General features: G+C 38.5%; 1 protein-coding gene across 3 annotated transcripts in view; it reads right to left on the reverse strand.

The window, feature by feature from the left end:
• Gdap2 (ganglioside induced differentiation associated protein 2) overlaps nucleotides 1-18,818 on the reverse strand; it is a 1,140,014-nt gene that overhangs the window by 58,225 nt on the left and 1,062,971 nt on the right. For all 3 annotated transcript variants that reach the window (XM_068225213.1, XM_068225211.1, XM_068225212.1), the window contains one exon: nucleotides 12,462-12,615. In XM_068225213.1, the coding sequence (XP_068081314.1) occupies nucleotides 12,462-12,615 (154 nt within the window). The remainder of the gene's footprint in view (nucleotides 1-12,461; nucleotides 12,616-18,818) is intronic.

Raw genomic sequence — 18,818 nt, forward strand, 5'->3', positions numbered from 1 at the left:
CTTTGAGCGTGTCCATCTCCATCTGGATATGTGATGGTTCACAAATTGTTATTTCATCTCGATGTTTTTTCCAAATTCGTACATTCCTCGTTGCCAGATGTCTCTTTCCAGGCTTATGTCTATGTCTTACACCTGTCATATGTTACGCAAACACGTTATGTGAACCGCTTAGTCTGACTGTGATAGTTCGGTCAGCTTCTGCTTCGAACGCTAGCGTTGTGCCACATCCTGGGGGGCCATCTGGTGGTGGATGAATGTACCATTTTCACTTCTACTTTTATTACAACGTTCCAAATTCAAAAGTGTCATTGTTTAAGAAGCCTTTCTCGTGGACAGTCGAGAATTCTTCTGAGGACGCAGGGCACAGTTTTCTGCAAAACGTTAAGTATTTTACCTTATTTTCTTGACACAGCACAAGCCAAAAGCCTATACAATATCATGTCTACAAGTACAGGCCGTGAAAGCATTAATGGCAACGAAAAGCAAGGATGTTGAATTTTGTATGGTCCTAGGAAAGGTAGATACTGCATACAGGAAAATCAAGGAAACCTTTGAAGAAAGGAAAACTAGGAGTATGAATATTAAAAGCTCAGGTGGAAACCCACTTCTAGGGAAAGAAGACAAGTCAGAAAGATGGCAGGAACATATCCAACAGTTTTATCAAGGTAAAGAAGTAGATGATAGGATTCTGGAACAAGAAGAGGCTGTTGATGCTGATGGCATGGGAGACCCAATTTTGAGATCAAAATTCGACAGAGCATTGAGAGGCCTAAGTAGGAACAACGCACCGGGAATTGATGACATATCCTCAGAATTACTGACTGCCTTAGGAGAAACCTGCGTGGAGAGGTTATTCCGTTTAGTGTGTAAGATATATGATACAGGAGAAGTGCCATCCGATTTTCGGCAAAATGTTCTTATACCTATTCCCAAGAAAGTCGGTGCTGACAAATGTGAAAACTACTGCACCATTAATTTAGTATCTCATGCCTGCAAAATTTTAACACACATTATTTACAGAAGAATGGAAAGACAAGTTGAAACTGAGTTAAGAGAACATCAATTTGTCTTCTGAAGAAATGTGGGAACACGAGAAGAAATCCTGACTTTACGTCTGATCTTAGAGGACTGAATTAAGAAAGACAAGCCCACATACATGGCTTTCATAGATCTAGAAAAGGCATGCAATATGGACCAAGCTGTTTGAGATTCTGAAGGTGATCGGGATCAGATACCGAGAAAGGAGAATTATCTACAATCTATACAAAAATCAGTCTGCAGTGATAAGAATCAAGGGCTTTGAAAAAGAGGCAGCAATCCAGAAAGGAATGAGGCAAGGCTGCAGTTTGTCCCCTCTCCTTTTCAATGTTTACATAGAACACGCGATAAAGAAAATCAAAGAGGAATTTGGAAAGGGAATCAAAGTCCAAGGAGAGGAAATCAAAACCCTGATATTTGCCGAAGATATTGTTATTTTTTGTGACTCTGCAAATGATCTGGAGAAACTGCTGAATGGTATGGAGGAAGTCTTGGAGAAGGATTACAAGATAAAAATAAGTCCAAAACAAAAGTAATGGAGAGCGGTCGAACAAAGGTAATGCAGGAAATATTAGATTAGAAAATTAAGTCTTAAAGGAAGTAGATGAATATTGTTACTTGGGTAGTAAGATAACTAATGATGGTAGAAGTAAGGAGGACATAAAATGCAGACTAGCACAAGGAAGGAAGAGCTTTCTTAAGAAAAGAAATTTGCTCACTTCGAACATTGATATAGGAATTGAAAAATGTTTTTGAAGACTTTTGACTGAAGAGTGGTATTGTATTGAAGTGAAACATGGACGATAACTAGCTCAGAAAGAAAGAATAGAAGCTTATGAAATGTGGTATTTCAAAAGAATGCTGGAGGTGAGATACGTAGATAGAATCACAAATGAAGAGATACTGAATTGAATTGATGAGAGGAGATTGATTTGGTTAAATTTGACCAGAAGAAGAGATAGAATGATAAGGCACATCTTAAGACACCCAGGACTTGTACAGTTGGTTTTTGAGGGAAGTGTAGGTGGTAAGAACGGTACGAATAGACCAAGAAACGAATATGACAAGGAGATTAGAGCAGAAGAAAGATGCAGTAGTTATGTAGAAATGAAAAGGTTGGCACAGGTTAGGGTGACATGGAGAGCTGAATCAAACCAATCTATGGACTGATAGCTCAAATATACACATAGGAGGGTAGGAGCACCATATTCATAATAGGTAACACAACCAATTTGCAATTTCAGGAAATCTGTTAGGAATATGCAGGTATATCAGGAATTTTTCTATTATATACAGACCTATATCTGATCTGTAGTGAACTAAATATCAACAGATCTAGGATAGAGAAAGTGAAATCTGTATACAGGCAAATAAGGACAGAGATTCAGGTTCAAGAGAATGGGTGGCATACAGGTATGCTGAAGTAGGAACAGCAAAGGAATGCATAGGAACAACTGTGTGTAAAGATTGGAAAAGTGAACATCTTGGTAGATTAATAAAGTGAGCACAGCTTGTAAACGCAAAAAAAAAGACGTATCTGAAATTGCTCCAAACGTGGACTGATGCAGACAGGGAATTGTATGTAGAAGATGGAAACAGACCAAAACAAATAATTGTTGAATCTGAGAAGTCATGGGAAGATTTCAGTAATAAGATGGAAAGGCTAAGTCAAGCAGCAGGAAAACCTTTCTGGACAGTAATAAAACAAAGAGAAATAGGAAATGAATAGTGTCCTTGGTAAACCATGCAAACTCACAATAGATCCCAGGGAATCACTATAGAGCTGAAAGGAATACAGTATTTTGATAATTTCAACATAAAGGGAAATATTTCTGTTGATGTCATGAACAGCTGAGTTCATGAGGAGGAGGAAAATTATGTTGGTGAAATTTTGTTTGAGGAAGTGAAAGGATGGTAAATAAACTCCACTGTCATAAAGCAGCAGGAATAGATGAAATTAGATCTGAAATGTTGAAATATAGTGGGAAGGCAGGGAAGAAATGGTTTCATAGAGTAATAAGATTACCATAGTATGAATTGGACGAAAGCAGTAATTGCACCCACCTATCTATAAGCAAGGGAACAGGAAGGATTGGAACAACTATCAAGGTATTTCATTGATCAGTATACCAGGCAAGGTGTTCACTGGCATTTTGGAAGAAAGTGTCGATCAATAGTTGGCAGTAAGTTGAATGAAAATCAGTAACTGAAAAATGCTACGAGGGGAGTGGACAGTTTTGTTTATATTTCTTAGATCTAAAGAACCTATATGACACAATACTGAGGGGAAAAGATGTTAACCTTACTGATGGATTATGGGATTTAGGGTAGATTATTATAAGCAAATAAGGTATTTATGTTGACAATGGGCTGCAGTGAGAATTTAAGATTGAATGAGTTCTTGGTTCAAGTTACTCACAGGAGTTGTTCATAGTTTGCATGGATCATCTGCTGAAAGGTAGTAAGTGGCAGTTAGGTGGAAATGTAGTAAGCAGTCTGGCCTATGCTGACAACTTGGTCTCAATGGCTGATTGTGCTGAAAATAGGTGCCATGAGTGAGATATGAAAATTAGCCATTCCGAGACTGAAGTGATGTCAGCAGGGAAGAGAATTGAATGTCAGGTTGGGAATACAAAACTGGAAATTATAGGATGTGTATTCTCCCAGGTTGTTAGTATTGACCTCATAGCAATACGTGCTGGCTCAGCAGACAGAAAAATAGTGAGGAATGTCCAAGTGAAGTTCACGACAAAAAGCACTGCATTTATGAACCAAATGTTTATTATTACAGAGAGAAATATTGTTTAACAAATGTCACAGTAATTGGACTCATGATCAGAGTAGAATTCTGTAGGGAGCACAAATTAGACAATTCATTCGTCAAGCAAGAGTTCCTAGAATCAGTTTGAATTCTCAAATATCATTTGTATGGCACTCAAAAGAAATAGATCATTTTAGGTTTAAAAAACCGTTTTTTCATCTAATTATTTTTCAAAAATGTACGAGGGCTATTTTTTTTTCAAGGTCCGATTGGTCACGAAATGAAACAGCAGTACAAATTTGACACTTTTCTATTAGTAACACTTACTGATACATCACAGCTATTTTTCAACATAGTCGCCTCGCAGATTGAGACATTTGTCGTAGCGTGGTACCAACTTGTCAATGCCCTCTTGATAGAACGTTGCCGCCTGTGCCTGTAACCATCTTTGTACGCCGGTCTGCAGCGCCTCGTCGGTGTCAAAACGCTGTCCTCCTAGCCAGCGTTTCATGAGAGCAAAGAGGTGAAAATCTGATGGAGCCAGGTCCGGACTGTATGCTGGGTGATCGAAAACGTCCCACTGGAAATGCTGCAGGAGGTTCGTGGTGGTAGCTGCAGTGTGTGGCCGAGCATTGTCATGGAGGAGGACAATGCCTGATGACAACATCCTTCTCCGCTTATTCTGAATTGCCCGTCGTAGACGTTGAATAGTTGCACAGTATGCGGCTGCAGTGATGGTGGAACCACGTTCCATGAATTCCACCAACAGAACTCCTTTCCGGTCCCAGAACACAGTAGCCATATACTTTCTGTTGGAGAATGTTCGCTTGAATTTCTTTGGCTTACTCAGGGAGTGCGAATGCATCCACTGTTTGGATTGCTCTTTTGTTTCTTCCGTTTCAAAATGAACCCATGTCTCGTCCCCTGTGACAATTTTGTTCAAAAAATCCGGTTCTTCATCATGGTAGCGCTGGAGAAACGCTAAAGCGGTGCCCATTCGCTGTGTTTTGTGACAGTCAGACAGCATCTTCGGAACCCATCTCGCACAAAGTTTGCGGTACTGAAGTGTCTCACTCACAATTGTATAGAGAGCTGACCTGGAAATTTCAGGAAATGAAGCACTCAACACCGAAATTGTGAACCGACGATTTTCTCGAATTGCCTGATCCACACGCTGAACAAGATCATCGGTTGACACACGCTTCCTTCCCTGGCCGCCTGTATCATGGACGTCTGTACGCCCTGCTGGAAAGTTCCTGCACCATTGTCACACTTTGCTGTCGCTCATGCACGTTTCACCATACACACGACTTATTCGGCGATGAATTTCGGCTGCATTGCACCCCTCAGCCTGAAGAAATCAAATTACACCGCGCACTTCACACTTGGCGGGCGAAGCGATCGTTGTAGCCATGTTTACGAGCGCGCTGCACGTTCACTACTGACGGGACTGAGGTGAGGCGCATAACGGTCATTTCAGAGACGTTGCGCAACACATCTGCGCAGTGGTTCATCATATATTCGCGGGCGTTTGACTGTCGCGACCGATCGGACCTTGAAAAAAAAATAGCCCTCGTATATGTTAAAAGAGGAATTGTTTCAATTTATGATCTGTTTCTTTTTAGTGTGCCTTTTATGTAGCAGCCTCTGGTTGGAGGAACTAGATTTTAGAAATCAATTCTTTATTATTATTATTATTATTATTATTATGACTATAGAGATGCCAACTGCTACAGATTTTCCATAGTTTCTATAACTTTCTCACATATACTATGGCAATAGGATGGCAGCACTTTACAGATTTGATGAATTTAAAATACTTACAATAAATTATCTATTTCAGTACATTGGTGATTCGCTGTTGAAAATTGTTCATGAAAAAAATTTTGAGTTAGCAATGTTTTTCTAGAATCTTTGACCTTGAGCATAACATTCTTAGCTGAATAAAAATTCACAGCATATATGTTAAATTTTTGTTCTGTTACCTTTGATTTAATAATGAGTTGCCTCCAGTGACTTTTACTTTTGCTGCAAAGTAATGTCATCTATTGCAAGAGTCTATTTTGGTGAAGTGAAGAATGACATTAAATAACATAACGGCATCATTGCAGAATTATGGAAACATGCAGATGAAGAGTCAATTGACAGTATCCACAGGATCATAACTGACATCTGGATGATGGAAACACTACCAAGGGATTGGACTTCAGCCATCATCCATCCGCTGCACAAGAAAGGAGACAAGTTAGACCCTAACAACTATAGAGGGATCTCTCTCTAATCAGTAACTGAAAAAATCTTCTCCAAAGCATTGCTTAAAAATGTGGAGGCACAATTAGACTCCTGCATAGGAGAGTACCAAGCTGGATTTAGAAAGTCAAGGTCATGCACAGAGCAGATTCTGTACCTCAAAACTATCTTTACCTACAAAAACCTCAGCACCTTTTCGTTGACTTCCAGAAGACCTACGACTCGGTAGACACACAGTCCCTCTTTGAGATGTTAACTGAAATGGGACTGGATAAGAAGACTTTGAATCTTGTGAAAGCTACTCTAACGAACTCCATGTCCAAAGTCAAATTCAGAGGGGTATTATCAAAAAGCTTTGAGATCAAAACAGGTGTCCTCCATCCTGTTTAACTGTCTGCTGGAGAAAGTCATTTGGGAATGGACAAACACACTAGTTGAAAACTTTGGATTAAAAATTGGCTACAAAATAGACAAGTTAACAGTCACATGCTTAGCCTTAGCAGGTGACCTCACACTCTTAGCTTCAAGTATGGAGGCGCTACGTACCAGCTATCCTCCCTCGAATGCATAGCAGCTAAAGTAGGTCTGGAGATCACTGTCAACAAAACAGAATTCCTGACCAACATCAGAGAAGCACCCACTTCATTTCTTTGGGGGACAAAATAATATGCAAGGCCAACACATTCAAATATCTTGGAGAATGGATAACCCTAAATATTAATGAGGACCTTGGAATGAAGAGTAGATGCACTAAAATAGAAAGAGCTTATCATCTTTGTAAGAACATATACAAGGCTAAATCCCTCTCCTTGAATCTTAAACTTAGACACTACAACACTGTAGTAACACCATTTGTACTGTCTAAACATGATCCGGAAAGTACAACTCAGGAAACTGGAACTGAAAGAGCGGAAGATCCTCAGAAGGATTATGGGCCCCATTAAAGAAGGAGATGGGTACAGAATCAGGCACAATAAGGAGCTGTACAGTAAAATAGAAAGCATTACAACAGCTATCAGGAAGAGAAGATTAATGTTCTATGGTCACATAGTCAGGACGGACAGCCAGAGACTCACTCCAAGGATCTTCAACTCTCGCACAATAAGGAGCTGTACAGTAAAATAGAAAGCATTACAACAGCTATCAGGAAGAAAAGATTAATGTTCTATGGTCACATAGTCAGGACGGACAGCCAGAGACTCACTCCAAGGATCTTCAACTCTCTATCTAGAGGGAAAGCAAATGCCAAATGGACAAATTTAGTTTAGAAAAACCTACAATACATAAACATTGATCACATTGACATTTACAACCAAGATAAGTTCAGAAAGTTAATCAAGACATCTGACTCTTTCCAGTCACTAACAGCTAAATCACTGCATCCAGGAGTAGGAGTGAAATGGACTCAAGAAAGAAAACACTTCCATAGTACTAGAATGAAGGAACACTGGGCTAAGAGGAAGAAAAAAGCTCACCAGAGTTAAGAACCATGTGGTCCATTATATGCCTAAACAAAGAAGAGGAAGAAGAACACATAAGAATACATCACGTAAATGTAATCGTGGACAAAAATTATCTGCTCAAAGTCAATATTACTGAAAGCAACATACAGAAGAGTTTTCATGCCTAGAACCATTGAAAATTTCATATGCAAGCATGATTTTCCAGTGAAACATGCACCATGTGAAATCAAAAAAACATGCATCAATGGGCTTGATCAGTGGCTGAAGCAGGACATCACAATCTAGCCTCTCTGTCCCCTCTCCAAGCCACACCACTCACGGTCGAGCCTACGTGCAAGGCTGGCCTCTTCTCCATTCGCCTGCTGACGGCATGTTTCCTATGGGAATCAACATCTATCGGTACCTCATTGCCAGGGTATTTTGAGTAGTTGAAGTCGAGCTCAGTGTTAGCCCATTAAGTGTTTGGGTGTGAGTTATGAGTTACAGCCTGAGTTGAGTGAGGCAGTCTGTTGGAGTGTCCGTCTGTAGAACTGTATGTCTCTCGCCATGGTTTGTGTCTCTGTTTCAGCGTGGGAGAGAACACTGGACATTGACATGGGGCTTTGAACGGAGTTCTACCAGAGTGAGTGGACAACATACATCACCCTGAACTGTGGGACTGTCATGTGCGGACTGAGACAGTGGCAATGAATTAACTGTGTGACTGAGCAGTGAGAATATGAGAGAGAGAGCATGGACTGTGGAATTCTGTGTCCTGTACTGTAAGTTGTGATCTCGGTACGCCTGTGTGCATTATTAGTGTGTAGAATAAGTATTCATGCGCATATCGTACAGTATCAGAACCTGCGATTCTAGTAGCAGCAGCAGCAGTAACTCCTATTGACTTGTTGGCTTTCAAAAGACAAGGAATTTGGCTCACAAAAGGAGAGCTTGGAAGGAGATGGGCAAAGGTTTTGGCTCTTAGTCACAGAATGCAACAATGGCAAATGAGATAGGAAGATGATTCTAGAGGGAAATGGACTAAAAGACAGATACCTTCTCTGGGCGTATGGGTTGGCCGAAATCATGGTGAAGTGAACTACTATCTCACACAGTTCTTGACAGGTCATGGATACTTCCAAAAATTTCTTCATAGACTAGGGCTAGCAGCTAGTCCGGTGTGCATATACTGCGGTGATATCGATGATGTATTACATACTTTCTTTGTGTGTGTGTTCATTGGCTGCCACAAAGAAGTTATGCAGGGAGAATTGACACCAGAAGGCACTGTGTCAGTAATTCTGTAAAGAAGGATCTGGATGATTATGACAGACAGTAAACTAGAAGAAAGAAGATGAAGCACAAGATGCATTAAACACGACATCCATCCTGAAGTTACGCGAGAGCGGTTTCTAGGGCGGAGATAAACGTCATGGGAAAAGGGAGTGTGGTTTTTAGTGGGTAAGAATCTCCACACACTTGTTGAGTGTGGACCCTCACAAGCGTCTTATGAAAGATTTTCCACACTCCCTTGCAAAAAATTATTATTATTATTATTATTATTATTATTATTATTATTATTATTATTATTATTATTATTGTGCCAGAGGTACACCCGTCCCATGCATTTAAAACTAGCACCTTGTAGAAGGCCATCTATAACTGGAAATCTGAAACTCATTTCGGAAATAGTGTGAACATTTCTCGACAGATTACTATCAACTTCTGTTGCGCCCTCTGGGGTGAAGATGTACTAAAAATTTTTGAAGTAATTTTGTGTATCAAGGTTTCCTAAACTCAATTGATTATAGTTTATTTTTGGTGTTCAAAAGTTATCAACACTTCTATCTCTTCCCGCCAACTTAATATGAGATAACTTAATATGTTAACCAATAAGAATATGTGTACATTTATTCAAGTAACCAATCACTGTTTTTGATATTTATTTGAGTGTCCAATGAAAATTGGGGGTGTGTCAGGGTTTCAGCCCACAGAAATCTGGAACCTTCCTCTCAGCTATAAAACCTGGGACATTTCAGACCATGTTGTCTTTGTGATCGCTCCAGTCTAGAGTGTGTACGTAATGGAGAGAGGGGGAAAGGCTGCCTCGTCCATCTTCGAAAGGCCCATCAGCTCAAGGCAATGGCAGACCATTTATAAACATGTAATAGTCTCTGAAAGGTAGTCCAAGGGGAAGGGTTCAAATTTTTAGTAATGTAACTTTTATTTTCTCAAATGTAAATTTCAAACTTTAAATGTAAATTTCAAACAAGTCTAAAGAACTTAACAGAACTTAGGGAATAAAGAGTGAGGAACCCTCTTGTATTCCCTCTCAACTTGATATTGAAGTGACTATGATTTTGTTACCTCTAAATCTATCTCTTAATTTTGTAAACTTTCTCTCCATCTAGTCACCTCCGTAGTATAGGCTTAGCCTCTGTAACGTAACGCCATCAGCCCACATAGAGTTTTAAGTATTTTCATGTGAATCTCAGGGAGTGCAAGAGTTTGCCCCCTAACCTTTTGATTTTCGGCCAGTAACTTTAACCTTTTGTTTTTACCAAAGGCCACGTAGTATGGGTAGGCCTACTTGTTATCCCTGTTAAAGTCAATTTCATTCTTTTACTTTTAAGGTAAATCAGACTGTTGAGTATATAAGACAGTGTCTACTGTTTGGTTTTGTTAAATGTAGGTAGGTGCCTTAATAGGCCTGGAACTTGTAATTTTGGAGGATAGTCTCCTAAAGTGTAAATTTGTAGAGCAAAGACGATTTTCCTACTAATGTGAAAATTGACTGTTGATTGAAAGAAGCAGTAGCAGGAACTAGATTTTGTACTTGATTTTATTTGTTTAGCAGAGTGTAAAGTTTTAAAAAAAAGGATAAGAAATACTGGTATAGCTCAAATTTTAAAGTTTTAAATTAATCTTTTGACTGTTGTATATCCACCCATTAATGCACCTTCTTTCACCTCTGCATTCCACAGAATCCCCGGAATTATTATTATTATTATTATTATTATTATTACTATTACTATTACTGTTGTTGTTGTTGTTGTTCTTGTTCTTGTTGTTCTTGTTCTTGTTCTTGTTCTTGTTCTTGTTGTTGTTGTTGTTGTTGTTGTTCTTGTTCTTGTTGTTGTTCTTGTTCTTGTTCTTGTTGTTATTATTATTATTATTATTATTATTATTATTATTATTATTATTATTATTATTATTATTATTATTATTATTATTATTATTATCATCATCATCATCAGCAAGTTAGACTGAATCAAGATGCAGCAAAACTAATGCAGTGAGCTTGCAGTTGTAATCAACAGTATTCTGTAAGAAAGTAATTAGCTCCGAAAGTAAACTATACCAATCTGTTTTCAGAAACTTCGCTGTGAGGGAGTGAAAGCTGACTGGACTCAGGATATCTTATTCATAAGTTAGAAGCAACACATGTGAAAGTAGTGAAAGGGAGCAACAGCAGTATCTTAGGAGCAGGACTCGGAAGTTGAGGAAAAATCCGTTCTTTTTCTCGACTGTCCAAAGACGAGGCCCAACATAATATATGTTCATTCTGGGTCATTGTGGGTCAGAAAATGGTGGATTTTATGTGTCCTTTTTGCCTTTTTTGGTGTGTTTTGCTTATTGGTCCTTTTTTTTGCAACTTCACCTTCTTCAGACTATATTTTTATTGCCCATTCTCAATTCACATCATCCTTAGTGGTTCCATCACCACTTCAACATCTTTTCTCTGGTAAATACATATATTTAAAGCATATCTGAGAAGAGATAGAGAAAGAAATAAAGTGAAAAAATGAAACTAGTGCTTGATAAAAAACCAGGAGTATCAAATTATGTACAAGATAAGTGAAATATTGAAAGGAGAAAATTTTGATGTGTTTTTGAAGAGGAAGATCTCTCTCACTTGTTTCAAGCACGAACCCTCAACTTCTGTTCATGTGGAGAAACGTGTCTCGATGTTTTACAACGTGCTGTCTGAAAACCGACGATCCTTTACACGTAGGAACCTGGAGATGACTATTATGATATACTGCAAAGCCAACTAATGTAAGGTTTCCGATTTCCAATTTCTGTAACCCTAGTGTGGTTAAGCCAAATGACTCCAGTTATACTAATTTCAGTTTGTTTCTCCAGGATGTCCATTGTGGATTTGCTAAATTCATTCTACGTGGAAAAAATTTCATTCTTAATTCTTTAAGTACTTTCTTTTACCAAACAAGGAATTCCTTTTTTAAATTATGTTATCTAAAGATGTGTACTGTCTGAATGAAGAAGTATTTCACTCACCTCCAGAATCTTTTCACTTTTAAACATTATACCGTATTCCTTTATTAAATATGTACAGTAATTAAAACTAAAATTATGAATGTATCTGGGTCACATTTTATGTCGTTTTTGCCAGTTTTAGATCCTTTTTTATTTATATTTTTAGGTCTTTTTAGGCAAATTATGGGTCTTGAACTTCTGAGCCGCATCTTTGATGTGATATTGTGATTACAGTCACTGGACACTACTGAGGTAGTCTATTCCAAACAACAGATGGCAGCAAAAATCTTATGGGTCCATACCAGAATACATTTTTAAGTACTGGATTTACTAAAGAGAAAATAACAACACTTAGGAAGTACGATGAACGAAGTAAAAGCGACCATTGTCTTGGTGATGGTAATGGACATGGTAGACATTGATATGATAGATTGTTCTTTGTATAAATTGTGCTTGAGATGAATAAAGGTGTGTCAGACATGTCAGAAGGACTAAATCCAAAATTATAGAACGTATTGTTGTATACAAAGCACAGGAACTCTCCAAGAATGACCACAATTATCACTTCTTAGAATTGTGGGAATTCAATTTTTGGCATCTAGGTGGAATGTTTCAGTAACAAGTTTAACCATTCCTTCAAACTCAACTGTAGCATAAAATAATGAATCTAGTGGTGATCTCCTGGAATATACCTTATCAAGGTTGATCTCCCGGAAACGGAACCATTTTCCCACAAACACTATGACCGGTCTGCCAAATCGGTCCACTCCACTCTGGTAGAGGCAGCCAATGCCCGACACCTCGGTCAGGTCCTCCGACTTAGCTCTCCTGAGAAGACGCTCATATCTGTAACAAAATTGGGCCAACAGTTAATTATGGTTCCCTACACTTAAGATCTAACAGCAACTATTATACTCAGCAGAGATGAATTTAAATACATGAAAATCATCTGAATGGTGAAGGTGTAAATATCTTCTGCATACTTACTGTACATGATAAAAGAAAAATAAGAAAGTCATATTAATCCATTCTGACCAATTAAACTTACATTAAGTTACAGTTAATCAACTGGCCAAATATTCAACCTTCTTTAGGGCTTCCACGGTATAATTCTTTACATCAACAACATATAAATAATATAATTAACTATAAATCAAGTAGACATTGTGAATTCATGGCTGAACAGACAGCATGCTGCCCAAAAAGTTGTGATATGGACAGCAGCGAACGGCATAATGGTCAACAAATTCGAAAGTGAGGTTGTAGGTTTTATCAAGAATCTTGTGGAGATCACTGTAAGTACCTACGTGCTAATATAAGGAAAGAACTTTATTGAGGTAAGCACATTAATGAGATTGTACATAAAGCTTACAGATCTCTTCACATGGTTATGAGGGTATTTAGGTGCTGCTGTTAGGTTATACAGCTGGCCCCACAGTGTAGAGGTAGTGTGCCTGTCTCTTACCCAGAGGCTCCAGGTTTGATTCCCTGCCAGGTCAGGGATTTTTACCTGGATCTGAAGGCTGGTTCAAAGTCTACTTAGCCTACAATTGAGGAGCTATCTGACAGAGAGATAGTCGCCCTGGTTTCTCTAGCCAGGGATAAAGGCCATGAGAATTTGTCATGCCAATTACACGACACCTCATAGTCTGCAGGCCTTCGGGCTGAGCAGTGGTCGCTTGGTAGGCCATGGTCCTTCTGGGCTGTTGCACAAAGGGGTTTGGTTTAGGACATACAGAAGAGGGTGAATAAATCACTGGTAAAACCCCAGAAAGCAGATGAGCTGCTCTACTAAGGGAAATGTTCCGAAATGTCGGTGGAGAGACGGCATGGAATGACACTACTTTTTTTTACAATTTGCTTTACATCGCATGGATACAGATAGGTCTTATGGCGACAATGGGATAGGAAAGGCCTAGGAATGGGAAGGAAGCAACCATGGCCTTAAATAAGGTACAACCCTAGAATTTGCCTGGTGTGTAAATGAGAAACCACAGAAAACCACCTTCATGGCTGCCAATAGTGGGGTTTGAACCCACTATCTCCTGGATGTGCTCACAGCTGCACGGCCAACACACTCGGTAGGAATGACATTAGTAGACAAATAAGTTTGAGCGGAGCTTTTAAAAGTAGGAAAGATGAAGATAAAGTTGGGACTCAAGAGCATACATTCATGTATACGAAAAGGAGTTAGGGATGAGAATAATTTAACAAGGGAAATGTTTGATAAATGTCCACGTTCTTGGAAATCATTTAAGAAGAGACTAGGCAAACGACTGATAGGGAATCTGCCGCCTGGGTGACAGCACTAATGCAGATCAGCGGTGATTGACTGATTCAGTTCAGAAGGCCCCAGGGCTGGTTTATTCCTCTGGCTTGGGGGAAAGTGTGCTAGTGTTCATCTTAACATACCCCACTACCACAGAAACATAGTGTTGGTGACAGGAAGGGCATCTGGCATATCCACACCGAGTGCCAACCTCAAGTAATTGGTAAAAAGACTGGGAAGAAGTAGATACTAACACAGACAGCAAATACTGCTCTTCAATGCCTGTTGTTTCTGTCTTACTTGCTGTAAAATTTCTTAGTCTTTATTTTTTGTTAAGAAGGGAGCCACACTTTCCAGTGTCGACTCAGTTAAATGTAACTTAAAGGATTTTCATTCTGTTACAAGTTCAGTATAAAATGAAACACACTATTAAACAAGGAATAGTGTGTACTTTTTTACAAGTATATTACAATGTGATATTTATGATTAAATGCAAGAAAGGTCCAGGAGTCCTAACTTCCTGATGAGCAATAAAGTAATCTGATGATGATGATGATGATGATGATGATGATAAGTGAGTATTTGCCCCAATTTGTCCTCTTGAATTCCAACTTTATCTTCATATTCCTTCTTCTTTCCTACTTTTGAAAGCTCCACTCAAGCTTATTCATCTACTAATGTCATTCCATGCCATCTCTCCACTGACACCTCAGCACATACCTTTTACTGTACATTAAATCAATAAATCCAGAACGTCCAGCTCCATGGCTAAATGGTTAGCGTGCTGGCCATTGGTCACAGGGGTCCCGGGTTGGATTCTCGGCAGGGACCAGAATTTTAAACATAATTGGTTAATTTCGCTGGCACGGAGACTGGGTGTAGGTGTCGTCTTCATCATCATTTCATCCTCATCACGACACGCAGGTCACCTACGGATGTCAAATCGAAAGACTTGCATCTGGCGAGCCGAACATGTCCTCGCACACTCCCAGTACTAAAAGCCATACGCCATTTCATTTCATTTCATCCCCAGAACAAATTGTACTGCTTTATTTTGGATCTTCTCCAGTTCTCTTATCAAGGAATGCTGGTAAGGGTCCCATACACTGGAACAATACTCTAACCGGGGTCTTACCAGAGACTTATGTCCTCTCCCTTACATCCTTACTACAACCCCTAATTACCCTCATAACTATATGAATAGAGATGTAACCTTTCTCAAGAACCTCATTAATATTTTTCCCTCAATGAAGATCTTTCCTTATATTAACACCTAAGTACTTACACTGTTCCTCATGAGGTACTATCACCCAGTGGCGAGCATTGCGGGTAGGCTAGGTATTCGGCGCCTACCCAGCAAAGGAATAAAATGAACCTAATTAAATTTGTATGAAAAGTAACATTACTTAATAAAATCCTCAAATAATATTTGACAGTTTCAATGGACGTTGAAATTTGAATTTTCATTTCGGTTTGGCCAGTAGGTGCCAATTTCGCATGGGTGTTTTCAACCACGCGGTCCACAGAATAAACAGTCGGTGTAGTCAGTTATACAGCCCCTCCCGCTCGTCTATGAAGTTGTGAGCTGTGCTCCTTCCTCTTTGGTGCTGTAGGCGCCGCATTAGGGACCCGCAATGAGCATAGTGTTCCCTTCATAGTCAGTACATTACATAGTCTGGCGCATGCTCTGTGATTTTTTTTCTTGTCAATGTTTTGATTTTATTACAAAACTGTTCCCTTCAGCTTCCCTTTTCCAAGGTGAATGTTGCCATTTGATTTAGTTTTATAAAAATGAGTCTTTTGAATTCTGTTTATTGCGGAATCCCCGAAGTTGATTGATGTTTTTGTTGTTATTATGAAAAGAGCATTATGCGAGTTATGATATTTACTTAGTCTGCATTGACACAAATATGCAAGTGGAGAGGCTTACTCTTTATGTACAGTAAAAGATTAACAACAAATTGTTGTCAGAATGGAAAGTTTAATGAAAAGCGGTTTGCAATAAGAATTTCAAGGAATACTGAATAACCATCTTTTACAGTCTTAGAATATTAATAACTAGCTGCAGTACAATCATATAGAATGTGTCCGACTCGTTGGCTGCACGGTCAGCATACTGGCCTTCGGTTCAGAGGGTCCCGGGTTCGATTCCCGGCCGGGTCGGGGATTTTAACCTTAATTGGTTGATTCCAATGGCCCGGGGGCTGGGTGTATGTGTTGTCTTCATCATCATTTCATCCTCATCACGACGCGCAGGTCGCCTACAGGCGTCGAATAGAAAGACCTGCACCTGGCGAGCCGAACCCGTCCTGGGATATCCCGGCACTAAAAGCCATACGACATTTCATTTCATATAGAATGTGCGAAGTTATCTAACTTCCAGCTACTTCAGTCACTACTGATCTGCATTTAGGGCAGTCGCCCAGGTGGCAGATTCCCTATCTGTTGTTTTCCTAGCCTTTTCTTAAATGATTGCAAAGAAATTGGAAATTTATTGAATATCTCCCATGGTAAGTTATTCCAATCCCTAACTCCCCTTCGTATAAACGAATATTTGCCCCAATTTGTCCTCTTGAATTCCAACTTTATCTTCATATTGTGATCTTTCCTACTTTTAAAGACACCATCCAAACTTATTTGTCTACTGATGCCCTCCCACGCCATCTCTCCACTGACAGCTCGGAACATACCACTTATTGCAAGTGACTAATCTCATGTTTTAATCCGTATTCAAATCTGTTGATATACAATAATAAAGTTTTATTATGAATCCACCTGTTCAATACATTATAATGTTGTTACATTTAAAATAACTTCATTAGTTAAAAAGTTATATATGGGACATGTTTCGCTCCCTTACAGAGCATCATCAGCCAAATCTGAATCTCAAATAATTGTTATTTACGTAAATAAAGACTTAAGAACTATTAGAACATTTTTGACAAACTTAAAACTTATTCTATTAGAAAAATCATAAAATATAAAATGTTTGTATACATGGCTTAATTACATGTGCTTAATAGGAAGATACATTAAAATTATGGAAGAGAGAGTACTAAAATATAAAATAAATAATATATATATTATGTCACAAAATCCTAGAAAGACGTGAAAAACAATCTTAGGAGCTAAATTTGAGGATTTTCTTGGCAATGAGATCTGGTAAAAAAAGTTATTTATCCCTTGTGGATAAGAGTCTATAAAGATTCAAATTTATCGTCAATTTGATGATTGAACTTATAACAACATTTATCCACTCAAGCTTATTCATCTACTAATGTCATTTCATGCCATCTCTCCACTGACACCTCAGCACATACCTCTTACTGTACATTAAATCAATAAATCCAGAACGTCCAGCTTCATGGCTAAATGGTTAGCGTGCTGGCCATTGGTCACAACATTTACCCTGTTATAAGTTCAATCATCAAATTGACGATAAATTTGAATCTTTATAGACTCTTATCCACAAGGGATAAATAACTTTTTTTACCAGATCTCATTGCCAAGAAAATCCTCAAATTTAGCTCCTAAGATTGTTTTTCACGTCTTTCTAGGATTTTGTGACATAATATATATATTATTTATTTTATATTTTAGTACTCTCTCTTCCATAATTTTAATGTATCTTCCTATTAAGCACATGTAATTAAGCCATGTATACAAAGATTTTATATTTTATGATTTTTCTAATAGAATAAGTTTTAAGTTTGTCAAAAATGTTCTAATAGTTCTTAAGTCTTTATTTACCTAAATAACAATTATTTGAGATTCAGATTTGGCTGATGATGCTCTGCAAGGGAGCGAAACATGTCCCATATATAACTTTTTAACTAATGAAGTTATTTTAAATGTAACAACATTATAATGTATTGAACAGGTGGATTCATAATAAAACTTTATTATTGTATATACATACCACTTAGTCGAGCAGTTCGTCTCCTTTCTCCCAAGTCTTCCCAGCCCAAACTTTGCAACATTTTTGTAACGCTACTCTTTTGTCGGAAATCGCCCAGAACAAATCAAGCTGCTTTTCTTTGGATTTTTTCCAGTTCCTGAATCAAGTCATCCTGGTAAGGGTCCCATACACTGGAACCATACTCTAGTTGGGGTCTCACCAGAGACAAATATGCTCTCTCCTTTACATCCTTACTACAACCCCTAAATACTCTCACAACCATGTGCAGAGATCTGTACCCTTTATTTACAATCCCATTTATGTGATTACCCCAATGAAGATCTTTCCTTATATTAATAACTAGGTATTTACAATGATCCCCAAAGGGAACTTTCACCCCATCAATGCAGTAATTAAAACTGAGAGGACTTTTCCTATTTGTGAAACTCACAACCTGACTTTTATCCTCGTTTATCATCATCTCACAACATTATCGAGGTCATTTTGCAGTTGCTCACAATCTTGTAACTTATTTATTACTCTGTACAGAATAACATCATCTGCGAAAAGCTTTATCTCTGATTCCACTTCTTTACACATATCATTGATATATATAAGAAAACAAAGGTCCAATAATACTGCCTTGAGGAATACCCCTCTTAATTTTTACAGGGACATATAAAGCCTCACCTACTCTAATTCTCTGAGTTCTATTTTCTAGAAACAGAGCCACCCATTCAGTCACTCTTTTGTCAAGTCCAACTGCACTCATTTTTTCCAGTAGTCTCCCATGATCTACCCTATCAAATGCCTTAGATAAGTCAATCGCAATACAGTCCAAATGACCTCCTGAATCCAGGATATCTGCTATATCTTGGTGGA

This window comes from Anabrus simplex, chromosome 1 (assembly GCF_040414725.1).
Source record: "Anabrus simplex isolate iqAnaSimp1 chromosome 1, ASM4041472v1, whole genome shotgun sequence".
NCBI lineage: Eukaryota > Metazoa > Arthropoda > Insecta > Orthoptera > Tettigoniidae > Anabrus > Anabrus simplex.